Below are 13,764 nucleotides of genomic sequence, written 5' to 3' on the forward strand. Positions count from 1 at the left end.
GGTGACATTGGTTAATAAAATTATATAGATTTCAGGCATACAGTTCCATAATATGTTATCTGCATATTGTATTACTAGAGGCCCAGTGCATGCACCAGTGGGGTCCCTCAGCCTGGCCTGTGGGATTGGGCCAAAACTGGCTCTCCAACATCCCCCTAGGGGTCCCAGATTGTGAGATGGTGCAGGTGAGGCCGAGGGACCCCACCAGTGCACAATTAGGACTGGGGAGGGACACAAGAGGTTTGGCCAGCTGGGAAGGGACTGTGGGAGGGCTCCAGGGTGTGGCTGGCCCATCTTGCTCAGTCCCTATCGGCTGGACCCCAGCAGCACGCTAACCTACCAGTCAGAGTGTCTGCCCCCTGGTGGTCAGTGCATGTCATAGCAAGTGGTTGAACGGCCTTAGCATATCATTAGCATATTATGCTTTGATTGGTTGAACGGACGACCGGACACTTATCATATTAGGCTTTTATTATATAGGATGTGTTCACCACCCCAATAGGTTCTTCCTTACATGTCTGTACAGTGGTCGGCAAACTCATTAGTCAACAGAGCCAAATATCAACAGTACAATGATTGAAATTTCTTTTGAGAGCCAAATTTTTTAAACTTAAACTTCTTGTGGCTCGCGAGCCGCAGTTTGCCGACCACTGGTACATTTAAGCCAGTTTTCAGGTGGTTGTTGTTTATAATCATGTTTAAACTAGTCACAGGCTCCATGAACTGAATTTGATTCAGTTTTTTAGATTCATCAAGACCTAATGTCTTCATGAATTGATTATCTTGTGTTGCATTTTGAGAACCGTTCAATTAGCTGGTAGAACTGCAGTAGCAGAAGGGACCCTCGGGCTCACCATGCACCCACTCGCTGTGCGGAGATAATTTCTCTACCATCCCCAAGAGTGCATCATCCAGCCTCTGCCTGAACAGCTGTACTTACTGGGCTTTTACTAGTTCTGGATATGCTACATTTGTTTTCACACAACCTTAATTGTTGGAAAATTCTTCCTCAGAGTGTGCTGAAATCAACTTCCACTCACTGATGCTAGTTCTGCCTTTGGAACCTCACCAGAGCAAACTAATTCCTTTTCTGTGTGATAGCTTCACCTTTAAGGTGTTTGAAGACTTCTCCCTTCATTTTCCAAAACAGGAAACAGTTGTACACTTTTATCTTTCTTATTGATGAATTCATTTAACAAATACTAATTTTGTATGTACTGTTTGCAAGCATTGTGCTAAGTGTTTGGGATAAATGATGAAGGGGCATGGTCCTTGCCTTCTAGGGCTCACAGTCTATTTGGGGCAAGAGAGACCTATAAGCAGCCAATTATAATAAGATAGTAAGTATTAGAAGAACAAAGCATACAGTGAACTATTAGCCATAGAGAAGGTCAAGATTTATTCCATTGAAGGGCCTCACAGAAGTGGTGACAGTGGACTACATTTTGAAGTTTGTCAAGCAGGGAATTGGGGAGAAAGCCATTCCAGGTAGGAAGAACTTTAGGCAAAGAGTGACGGCATGCTCAGAATGATTTGCTCAGCACCTCAAAGCACAGGCTCTCAAATGGCCTTCTATGTCATGTTAAGGAGTTTCAACTTATTCTGCAGCCAGTCAGGAGCCATGGACAGTGGTGATTTTTTTTAAATGACCTGTACTGTTATTTTTCTCATTACAAAAGTAATACAGACTCATTGCAAACAAGTCAGAGAATATATAAACATATAGAGAAAAAAGCAGATATTTCATAACCCTACTACCTAGAAATAACAGCTTTTAATATTTTACATATATCCTTCTAGACATTTTTTCTGTGCATACATGTACGCTTATTCACATTCTTAAACAAAAATAGTATTGTTCTATGCATACTGGTTTCAAACTGCATTTTAAAATTAATATGACATGGAAATATCTATTAAATAGAGAGCTACAAAATTTTTTTTCTATTGTATGGTGATACCATAATTCTTTTATGTAATCTGTTGATGTTTCTAAGTTGTATTAGAACATTCTTAACTATATTTCTTTCTGTACTTGCCCTGTTGTTTCCTTGATGAATTCTTATAAGTGGTGGGAGGGAGGAGTCAAAGGATTTACATATTTTTTATTAATTTTTGTTTTCTTAATATATTTTTTATTGATTTAAGAGAGGAAGGAAGAGGCAGAGAGAGAAACATCAATGATGAGAATCATTGATCGGCTGCCTCCTGCACGCCCCTACTGGGGATCGAGCCCGCAACCTGGGCATGTGCCTTTGACCGGAATCGAACCTGGGACCCTTCAGTCCACAGGCTGATGCTTTATCCACTGAGCCAAATCAGCTAAGGCTTTAATTAATTTTTGTAAAAATTTTGCCTTACTGCTATATGCAAGGAATTATGTCACACCCTGGAAATATGACAGTGAATGTCACAAATCTGCTGTCTGCTCTTGTGGCCCTTACAGTTTAGTGGGAAAGACATGTTAAACAGTCAAATAAATATATGCTAAAATGTGGTATCACTTGGAAAAAGTGAATGGTAAGTAGAAGTTTATCTTTAAAAAGTCCTTACCTTTTAGCGATATATACCAAAGTATATGCAGATAAAATGATACGATATTTGGGAATTGCCTCAAAATATTACAAGGTGTTGGGAGTGAGGGAAAGTGGGTAGAAGTATAGCTGAAACAAGATTGGCCAGAGATTGATCATTGTTGAAGCTGATGGTTAATTATACTCTGTTTTTATGCATTTGAAATTTTCCATAATGGAATGTAAAAATCAGAAGAAAAGATAGAAGTGAAGTTATAACCGGTCTACATTCAGGGGCCAAGAAAAGAAACTTTTCATCTGAGACCTTTGTGATAATGTAGGAGTTGACCAGACTACAAGTGATGGGTGGTGGTTGGGGAAAGAGCTTTTTCGGCAGTGGGAACAGCATGTAAAAAGGCCAGAAGCCCTAAGTAAAGAACATGTTGGTGCTTTGAGGAAATGAAAGAAAGCTGGTGTTGTCTGAGTTGAGAGGCTGGGGAAGTAGGCATGAGCCAGATCTTATAAGACCTTGGAAACCATGTTAAATATTTTATTCTTTAATCCAACAGTGTAGAAGGAAGCCTTCTATAGAAGGGTTTTAAGTAACTGAGTGGCAAGGTTACTAGTACATTTGCTTCTTTAAGGGCTCAAGCTGTTTGGTGGAGAATGGTTTTGGTTCAGGGTTGGAGGAGAAGGAAATATAAAGGTAAAAGTAGAGAGACATTAGGAGGTCGTTGCACTAGTCCAAGAGATCTGGTGACTTTGGATTAGTGACAGTGTTGCACGTAGAGAGAAGAGATAATGATTTGAGAGATATTTTGGCCTTGGTGATGGTATAGGTATGAAGGTTGAAGGAGAGAAGTATCAAAGATGATGTGTAAATTTCTGACTGATGCATCTGAGTGGTTTGAGGTATAACTGACTAAAATGGGGGAAAATGGAGGAAGAGCAGGTTTTGTAGCAAGAGATAGAGAGCTCAGTTTGTTATATGTGTAGAAAATTTGCACCCATTTGCATTTTCACCTTTACTAGTATACTTGAGACTACACAAAAGGTTTATAATTGGAGGCCTGATCTGTACAGATTTGTGTTTTAGAAAGATTCTGGCGGGAGTCTGGAGACCAATTAGTTGTTAGTCCATGAATTCTTTGAATCAGGAATCTCATCTGTATTATCCCTGCCTTTGTATCCATAATAACTAGCAGGCAGAATGCTTGGCATGTAATAGATACTCAGTAAGTAATGTTAAAAGAATGAATGCTTAGATATGAGAGTTGAGAACGTCTAGGTAAAGAGGGATAGATTCAGGGAAATTTTCCAAGGTAGATTCAACAGGGCTTGCATGTAAGATGGCAGATATTTTCTCTCCCATCCTTGACTCTTCTTCTGTTGAAGAGCTTTTCAACAGCTCCATGATGCCAGCAAGTCTACGCATAGACATTGATTTTATTTTATTTTATTTTACATTGACTTTTAAAATTTATCATTCCCCCCTCAACATTTATTTGTTTGGAACTCCATAGGTTAGAGGCCATTGAACTGTAATTATTATAGTAGTCTCTACAAGCTGCCTATAACTCTAGTTCTCGTTTCTGCTGACGCCTCAAGCCCAGAATCCGTCTAAGCCTAGCAGCGCTGGTCATGGGGGTAGGGGGGCAGTTGTAGCAGCAAGGGGGGTTTGCAGCAGGGCGTCTAGTTACTGGACACTAGAAGCTGTTCAGCATTTGAATATAAATTGGCTATTACTTATATACTTTCCATTTTATAAATGGAGTCATAGCCCGAGAGAGACATCAAAATGAAAGCCCAGTGTATTTATCAGTGTCATCCCAGATTTCCCTGATTCTCGGCTGGTATTTACTACAGTCGATTTCTTGACTCATCAACCTCATCCATATACATTATTTTCACTGATTCCTTATTGCAGAGTGATTATATGTTAATTTTAATATTGCCTCATGCTTCCTGAGCCTGCTCCTAGGCTCCTGTTGAATATGCTCACTTAGCTATGACTTTGTTCTTGTATGTGCTCACCGCCACCAATTTATATCACTTGTCTATCCTCTTTGCTTTCAAAATTGTTCAGAATATTGCCTCTCAGAGTCTCTTTCCATTTTCAATTTCAAAATGGCATCTTTTACATATTCTCCTGGTTGCCATGACTGATGTGTATTGAGCAATTGGTTTATCTTTGCTAGTATACCAGATTTAAGTAGTCTGGCCTTGTAGCAGCAATACCAGATGCTGGGGAGTCCAGGCATGGCAGGTCAGCAGCTTTGGGCCTTCCTTGGTATGTGCAGTGGAAGCATGTGTGCGCACAAGGGCAGGGTGGAGTGTGTAGTGGAGAAGGGAAGTGGGTGGGGTTTAGATAGTGCATTTTCAAGGAATATTTTGAGGGAGATAAAGGAAGATGCTTAAATGTCATGTTTTCTAGAAGACTTTGACATTGGATCTAGAGTAAATTCCTCTTCTACCCAGTCAGTCAACTTTGATTCTGACATTTTCAGTCTGGAACTCATGCCTGTCTAAACAGCATTCTCTACTGTTGCATAGATTGTTGGTATATACATCTGAATGAGTTAACCAGTCCTCGTCAGTGAAGATGAGTTGGAAATGGGTTCTGGAAGTCTCATTCTATACCATGTACTTACATAGCTCTCTTTTGCCACTATCCCTCTACATTCTAAGCACAGTGAGGTAGGTGGTATTGTACACATTTTGAACGTGATTAAACCGAGACTTAGGAAGGTTAAGTATCTCTCTGAAGGTCATACAGCTAATCATTGATGGAGCTGACATACAAACTAAGTTTTATCTTGCTGCAAAGATTATACTTTTAATAATGACACCATTTTCAGCCATATAAGTAATTTTTGTTTCTTATTTTTCTTCCCCAATTTCAGAATCTGTTATGGAGCATGCAGCTATTGACTAATAAATCTAGTGGCTTAAAACTGAAGGAGGCTGAGTGTCTGGGATAGAACTGTCATTACTTCCCTGGGAAAAGGTTGTATGTAGGAGGGATGTGGTATGGGAGGGGGCAGAGGAGGCTCGCCTGGCTTTTCATGAACATGTTATTGCCTGTATTTCTGTACTGAGGCCTTGTTAGTAGTTCCAGCGTATCAGTCTTATATTCCTTAGAGGCAGAGTCTTTAAATACTCTGGAATGGGATCTGGAGAAATTCCACAGTTGTGATGGTGGCTTACATGACTGGGAATCACTTTCTGACTTATGGCCAGGAAACAAACAGTATAACATTCCACACCTAACTTTCCAATTTAAGTCTTAAATTTTTTTTAAATACATATTTTTATTGATTTCAGAGAGGAAGGAAATCCTCTCTGAAGAGGGTGAGGGAGAGAGAAACATCAATGATGAGAATCATTGATCAGCTGCCTCCTGCACCCCCTCCCCCGACTGGGGATCGAGCCTGCAACCTGGGCATGTGCCCTTAACCGGAATCGAACACAGGAGCCTTCATTCCGCAGGCTGATGCTCTATTCACTGAGCCAAACCAGCTAAGGCAAAACTCTTTTAAAATTACAGTTGATATTCAATATTATACTAGTTTCAGGTGTATAGCATAGTGATTAGACATTTATATAACTTATGAAGTGATCACTCCAATAGGTCTAGTACCTCTGATATCATACATAGTTATATATGTATACACCATACATAGTAATACATAGTTATTACATTACTAGAGGCCCAGTGTATAAATTTGTGCACCAGTGGGGTCCCTCGGCCTGGCCTGCAGGATCGGGCTAAAACCAGCTCTCCGACATCCCCCAAGGGGTCCCGGATTGCGAGAGGGCACAGGCCAGGCCGAGGGACTCCACCGGTGCATGATCAGGGCTGGGGAAGTATGCGGGAGGTTGGCCAGCTGGGAAGGGACTGCAGGAGGGCTCCAGGGCATGTCCAGTCCATCTCACTCAGTCCCAATCAGCCGGACCCCAGCAGGAAGCTAACCTACTGGTCAGAGCATCTGCCCCCGCCCCGTGGTCAGTACACATCATAGCAACTGGTCGACCAGTTGACTGTCTGCCCCCTGGTGGTCAGTGCATGCCATAGTGAGTGGTTGGGTGGCCTTAGCATATCATTAGCATATTATGCTTTGATTGGTTGAATGGATGACTGGACACTTAGCATATTAGGCTTTTATTATATAGGACTAGAGGCCCAGTGCACGAAATTCATACAGGTGGGGGGGTCCCTCAGCCCGGCCTGCACCCTCTCCAATCCAGGACCTCTTGGGGGATGTCCAACTGCTCGTAGGATCAGGCCTAAACCGGCAGTCGCACATCCCTCTCACAATCCGGGACTGCTGGCTCCTAACCGCTCACCTGCCTGCCTGCCTGATCGCCCCTAACTGCCTCTGCCTGCCAGACTGATCGCCCCTAACCGTTCTCCCCTGCCGGCCTGATCGCCCCTAACCACTCTCCCCTGCCAGCCTGATCGCCCCTAACTGCTTTTCCCTGCCTGCCTGATTGTCCCTAACCGCCTCTGCCTTGGCCCCCGCCACCATGGCTTTGTCTGGAAGATGTCCGGTATATCCGATCTAATTAGCATATTACCCTTTTATTAGTATAGATTATTGACTATATTCCTTATGCTCCACAGCAACTTGTAATTAATGTTTTTGGCTTCTGATTTTGTTCATAAACAAATGTACTTTAACTATTTTATCATGAATTCTAAATCTAGAACAGAGGGAAAATGGTAAAGAAACATAAGATATTAACTTTTGGTCCCATTTTTAACTCTATATAACTTAGACCATATCTGAGTTCTTTTATGAAAACTGTAACCTAAAATAGTCATACAGCCCCCTATGAAACTTCATATCTGTTTAGGTTTTTTGTTTGTGTTTATGTAACTCCCTGCCACCGAAAGAAATGTGTGAATCCTTTATGTGTTTATTAGCTGTAAGGCAGATCTACTGTGCAAATCTGTCCAGGGATTTGAAGGGACTGAAGGTCTTTTTAAAAGATAAATCTGAGCCTATTGAGATAATAGCAGTAAGATATTGGGATAAAATTTCAGACAGAGAACTCCACCTGGTGGTTATAAGGAGAATTTGAGCCTTCTGTATTTGTAGTATTTGCCATAGTATCTGAATGATATCTTTGTTAAAAAAAAATTGCATTCTTATTTATGATAGTCGTGGATTCAAATTTCTGAGAATATCTGGCATACGATTCTAGCATTCCTTTATTGAGACTGTTGTCAAAAACTGCAGAGCAACCAAATAATTGTGTCCGGCAGAACTGAAGTCTTGTGCCCTTAGTTGTTCAAAACCCAGGGTCCTGTTTGTCTCTGGAGGAAAATCATTTTGTGTCTTTTCATCTCTATTGCAACTGCTAACTTTGATATCATGCTTATTTTATGTGGTAAGTTTCTGCCTAGTAGAATTATGGAGAAGGAAATATTAGTGATCTTTCAGTAAGTATTTGTCAGGTGTTATATAAAAGTTAGTTGCTTTTTCCTGTACAAAGATTATGAATAGGAAAAAAAAGATTATGAAGAGGAGTTTGATAACTTTCAAGAGGGAGTATTAGGGTGAGCAAAGTTGGCAAGGGATGGGAGATTATGTAACCATTTTTAATTAAAATAAATATCTGAGATTTCTTTTTTATTTCAATAAGCATCTTGACATTCTTGAATCTAGGTAATTCTATAGGGTAAAGTAGGGACATCAGCCCAAGGAGAAAGGATCCTATTAACCTAATCTGGATGCATATTTTATAGGCCTGCTAGGGAGGGGAGAATAAACAAAGTTTTAAATTTCAGGTTGAACCTTAGGCTGGTATGGCATGTCTGTATCTTTTTTCCTAGTAGGAAAAGTGAATCCAGGCCCCATCACCATTGAAAAGTTGCTTGAGGGAGGGCTATTCATATAAGATACTAAATAGAATGTGATATAAACTTTTCACTGTTCTCCTAGGACTTTTCTTTATGTAAGTAACGGTATTACAACATCTACATTTCAATACTCATATTATCAGACATTGTAAAGGCTGCTCCATACACAAATGCCCACATATTGTATAATCCCATTTATATGAAATGTCCAGAATTGGCAAGTCTATAGAGACAGGTTAGATTTATGGTTGCCAGGGCCTGGGGGCTGGGGAGGAATTGGGAGGAAATGAGGAATGCCTGCTTATGGGTTTGAGGTTTCTTTTGGGAGTGGTGAAAATGTTCTGGAATTGGATAATGGTGATGGTTGGACAACTGTGTGAATATAGGGTGGCGCAAAAGTTGGTTTATAGTTGTGACTATGCAAAGCAGAGGGTTTATTCTTACATTGTTATTTATTCATAATTATGTTATTTTCCATATGAACTACCAGTACAAACCTACTTTTGCCTCGTCCTATATACTAAAAACCACTGTATTGTACACTAAAAAAATTTAAAGCTAAACGGAAAAAAAAAGGAAAGCCTATTCATGGAGGAATGAACTAAACCAATAAAAAGGTGATTGAGATAACAATCCTCTCACTTATGTTCTAGCTGAAATGTTTGATAATCTAAATATTACAGTTTGAGCCTTGAATGTTGTTTTAATTTGTACTTTATTGACTTGTTCCTGACCTTCACAGGGCCACGATGGGCCTCCTGGAACATTGGTGTGTTCATCTGCATTCGATGTGCTGGAATCCACAGGAATTTGGGGGTGCACATATCCAGGGTAAAATCAGTTAACCTTGACCAGTGGACTCAAGAACAGATTCAGGTACTTAATACAACCCAAGAGTGTGTTAAAGTAGTTCTGGGTGAATTTCAAACTGGGCACAAAGGTAAAGATAAAGGAAAGTTTAGTTGTCGAACACCTATATCCAATTCTCATACCTTAATAGTGAAAAATTTAATCTTTCTATTTAAAATACAAATTATTCCACCTATACTTTACCTACTTCAAATCACAAGTGATTTATGGTCTAAGACTCCGTGGATCAAGAAAGATGTAAAGGAGGATTTTTGGATTATTTTCTAAGACCCTTGACATCTGCAGATCTAACATTTGTAGTTTTAGATATTCTCTAAAAACAAATTTTAAAAGCCCTCTCATAGACTTATAACATTTTATTGCTAAAATGCTTGCTGTTAAGTTGGTGGGCTGGGATGAGACACTAGAGTTAGTGTGTCCAGCTGGCCCAAGATCTGCACCTCATTGTGGCTTTATTGTTCTCTGTTCTCTTCCTACATTGAAACTTTTTATAGTAATTAAGGAAAAAAATTCCTGGGGAGAGTGGATCCAAAGAAAACCAGTTGCTAAAGTGGATGATAGAAATAAGAGATTATTCTTAACCAGAACATGGCCTTAGAAATATTTTAGACTGGTGTGTGTGTGTGTGTGTGTGTGTGTGTGTGTGTGTGTGCGTGCTTTGTATTTTGTTAATCCTCACCCGAGGATATTTTTCCCATTGATTTTTAGAAAGAGTGGAAGGGAGAAAGGGAGGGGGGAGAGAGAGAGAGAAACATGGATGTGGAAGAGACACATCGATTGGTTGTGTCCCAACTAGAATCAGGGATTGAACCTGCAGCCTAGGTACTTGCCTTTGACCTTTGACCCTTTGGTGCTCAGGCCAACACTATAACCACTGAGCACACCAGCCAGGGCTAATAGATTCATTAAAAGTCTAAAGTTTAGTTACACTTTTCAGTTGCACTTTACTGTATCTCATTAAGGAAACTACATGCCATAGAGGTATTTGGGAATCTGAAGATTTTAAAAGATCTTGGGATTTATCCCTCACAAGTGCTAAAGAATCTATTTCAAAAGCCTAGTGTAAAACACACTTATTGGTAATAAAGCTGAATGGGTTAACTAATAGTATCAATTCTGAGTGTAGTTACTGCCTGCATGTTGCCTGCCAGATTAGGCACTGATTATTGCCTGCCAAGTAGACATTTGGTAGCTGTATGTCTTGGACTTTCAAATGGAATTTTGAGTTATTACTGAAATAAATGTGTCTTGTCAGACAGATTTTTCAATAAACGGAACTCGGGTGAGGTAGGAAAGACAGCTGTAGGGGCAAATGGTTGCGAGCAAGGTAAAGAGAATCATGGATTGGAAATCAAAATACACAGGTTTTAAACTTGGTTCTACCACTCTCTAGAGTGGTTCTTCAATGTAAAATGCTGCCATTGGGTGAGAAGTTTTAAAATTCTTTCCTAATCTGACATTCCATGTTTCCACATCTCTTTGGTTGCAGTGTATGCAAGAGATGGGGAATGGAAAGGCAAACCGACTTTATGAAGCCTACCTTCCTGAGACCTTTCGGCGACCTCAGATAGACCCGTATCTTTTCTGGAGCAACTTAGAAGACTGAGTGGTATTTTGGTGTTTTGGGAGAGTCACAGAATATTCACAACTCATGATCTGTCTGTGTAGTCAGATCTAATCTATGTGGATTAGTCATATCTTGTTTTTTCTCTCTCCTGCAACCAAGGCCTACAAAAAGCATATGTATACGTTCTGTGTCAGAATGGTGGTGTCACAGGGTGAAAACTCATTCAGCAATTAAGACTGCAGTGGTTCAGTTTCACTGTGAATTCTTCTGTAAAGTGACATCTCCAATAGTTTTTTGGATCTCTGAAGCTATTGTTTGATAAAAATCATTTACTGTGTTGTGTTGAATCACAAAAACTACTATTCACTTTTTAAGGCCTTTTTATGTTCTGTGTGAAAGAATTAACTGTTGTTGACCAATTAGTAACTTTTTTCTCCCATCCCCTCTGCATGGGAGAGCACCCAGCTCACAAAGCCAGTGGTTTGTTGACCATCTTGTTAGAGTTGGCTTTTTGGTTGGTGCAGGTAGAACTTAAAAAGCAGATTTGGGGCCACAGGTCTGGCCACAGGGCTCAAGAATGTATAGTTTTTAGGGTCACTAGTTGCCTTTGTTTAAGGCCTATTGACCTAAGGCCTTTAAAATAGGTAATTGTCTGCTGCTTTATCTGTGTTCTAGAGCAGCCAGAGGCTCCTCTGCTGGCAATATGAAGATTAATCCCATTTGTTGCTATCAGTGCTCTGAAGGAAAATCAGAGGAAATGGGATTCCCTGTAATAACTGGGAAGGAGGCATTTCAAGGTTTTGGTCAGGGAAACTACATGTGAAAAGACAGGAGCCGAATGGGGAAGCCAGACAGGAGGGAGAGAGAACAGCGTTCCATGGGATACAGATTGAACTTTTATAGTCATCCTGGGAAAGACTTGCTTGATTTATCCTTAATAAGCTTTTTGCAGAGCTGTCGAGGGATTTATTCGAGATAAATATGAGAAGAAGAAATACATGGACCGAAGTCTAGACATCAGTGCCCTTAAGGTTGGTTGTAACTCTTTCAAGTTTTGTTCATAATAAGTAATTTGCTTATTAATCGGGCCAGGGGAGAATTTGAAGATCAGTTACTAACATGCTCAAAAACTATCATTTAAAAAATAGCTCAGTTGGTTAAAGCATCGATCCAGTACAGCAAGGTTTTGGGTTTGATTCCCGGTCAGCACATTCAAGAATCAACCAATCAATGCATAAATAAGTGGAACAACAAAAATCTATGTTTATCTATGACTCTCTCTTTCTCTCTCTCTCTCTCTCTCTCCCCTTCCCTCCCTCCCTCTCTCCCTTCCTCCCCCCCTTCCTCTCACTTTCTCTCAAATCGATAAAATAATAGCCAAAACCGGTTTGGCTCAGTGGATAGAGCGTCAGCCTGCGGACTGAAAGGTCCCAGGTTCGATTCCGGTCAAGGGCATGTAACTTGGTTGTGGGCACATCCCCAGTAGGAGGTGTGCAGGAGGCAGCTGATCGATGTTTCTCTCTCATCGATGTTTCTGACTATCTATCCCTCTTCCTTCCTCTCTGTAAAAAATCAATAAAATATATTAAAAAAATAATAATAATAATAAATATACAGAGGTAGAAAAAAGCCAGTTATTGAGTCAATACCATGAAATATCATGAAGTGAAGTTTGGCCTCAAGGGCAGACAGGGCAAACCATCAGTGAATTCTTTGTCTTGATCTGCATTTGGATGCTAGTGACTCCCAATTCCAAATTATTTCTTCAGCTGGACATGTTGGGCATATGAGATCAAATAGAAAATGTGCATATATATATGTATATATATGTGATATATGTGTGTGTGTGTATACATATAAATTTATATCATTTATATATACACACATACAAACCCTTCACGCATACATAAGTTTTGTTTCCATAAGTGAAGTCAACAAAATTAAATGTAATTAAATCACCAGTTTCCTTCAGTTTGACCAGCATGTATTGCCTGTGCATTGGTGGACTGATTGCTAATGGGACGACCCTTGTTCCTGAAAGGGTTTTAGATGGAGACTACCAGTTGCCAAGTACACTTTTCATCCTAGGCATGTGGTTAGAATCTGAAATAATGATGTATGATAACTAAGACAAGTATAATATACAGGAGGAAATACGACATGGTTTCTGGAAGAAGACTATAAGCCTGATTACTGACAACTAAAGAACCAATAAATATGACTCTTGAGACCTTTAAAAAGCCTTTGACAAGGTTCTACAGTAAATTCGTTTAGATGTAATTGACTATTTCTTGAGCCACAGAAAGATAGAAAGTATGGTATTCTCAAATTCTAGCACAGGTCCTATCTGTCATCCATCTGGTTAGTTATTCTAATGGAAGATGCACTAGTTAGTGAAATCACTAAGTTTACACAGGGCTCTAAGCCCTTCGAGATTATTTAAAGTTCCAAATTGATCTTTTGAGGTTATGTGAAAAGGCATTAATTGGTAGGTGAATTTCAATGCAGACAGATAAGTGCAAGGTAATAACACTCTTACCTCAGAGTCATCCAGAAAAGGGACCGGGAAGTTATCTTAACTGTTCCAAGGGAGATTAACCCAGTATATAGCTACGCCTTGGATGGCATCAGAAAGGGTTGGAAACCAAAGCACATACATTGCCTTTTATTTGTAGAAAACCATGGTCTGTCTGCCTACCTTTGTTCGTTGTACCTGAAGATGTGAAATTAGATGAGCTCAGAAAAGGGTATCAGAGGTCATCCCGAAGATGAGGGAAGGGTTCTGTCGGAAGATGATGTGCTCATGAAAACAGCCTGTTTTACTCGCTGGGTATTTCCATTTAGGAAGGAAAAAACTCCTGTTTACCTAAAGGCTATTCCAACTTTTTTTATTTGATGTGCTTAGATCACAGTTTATCTTACCTTTTTCCTTTTGTGGCATAGGATTG

The 13,764-nt window shown here is 40.0% G+C and overlaps 1 protein-coding gene across 2 annotated transcripts in view; it reads left to right on the forward strand.

Annotated features, from left to right (window-relative positions):
• The window catches only part of SMAP2 (small ArfGAP2), a 47,057-nt gene that overhangs the window by 22,786 nt on the left and 10,507 nt on the right, over positions 1-13,764 (forward strand). For both annotated transcript variants that reach the window (XM_080658396.1, XM_080658397.1), the window contains exons 2-4: positions 9,122-9,255; positions 10,739-10,824; positions 11,769-11,847. In XM_080658396.1, coding sequence (XP_080514522.1) covers positions 9,122-9,255; positions 10,739-10,824; positions 11,769-11,847 — 299 coding nt within the window. The remainder of the gene's footprint in view (positions 1-9,121; positions 9,256-10,738; positions 10,825-11,768; positions 11,848-13,764) is intronic.

This window comes from Plecotus auritus (assembly GCF_963455305.1).
Source record: "Plecotus auritus genome assembly, chromosome: 2".
Lineage (NCBI taxonomy): Eukaryota > Metazoa > Chordata > Mammalia > Chiroptera > Vespertilionidae > Plecotus > Plecotus auritus.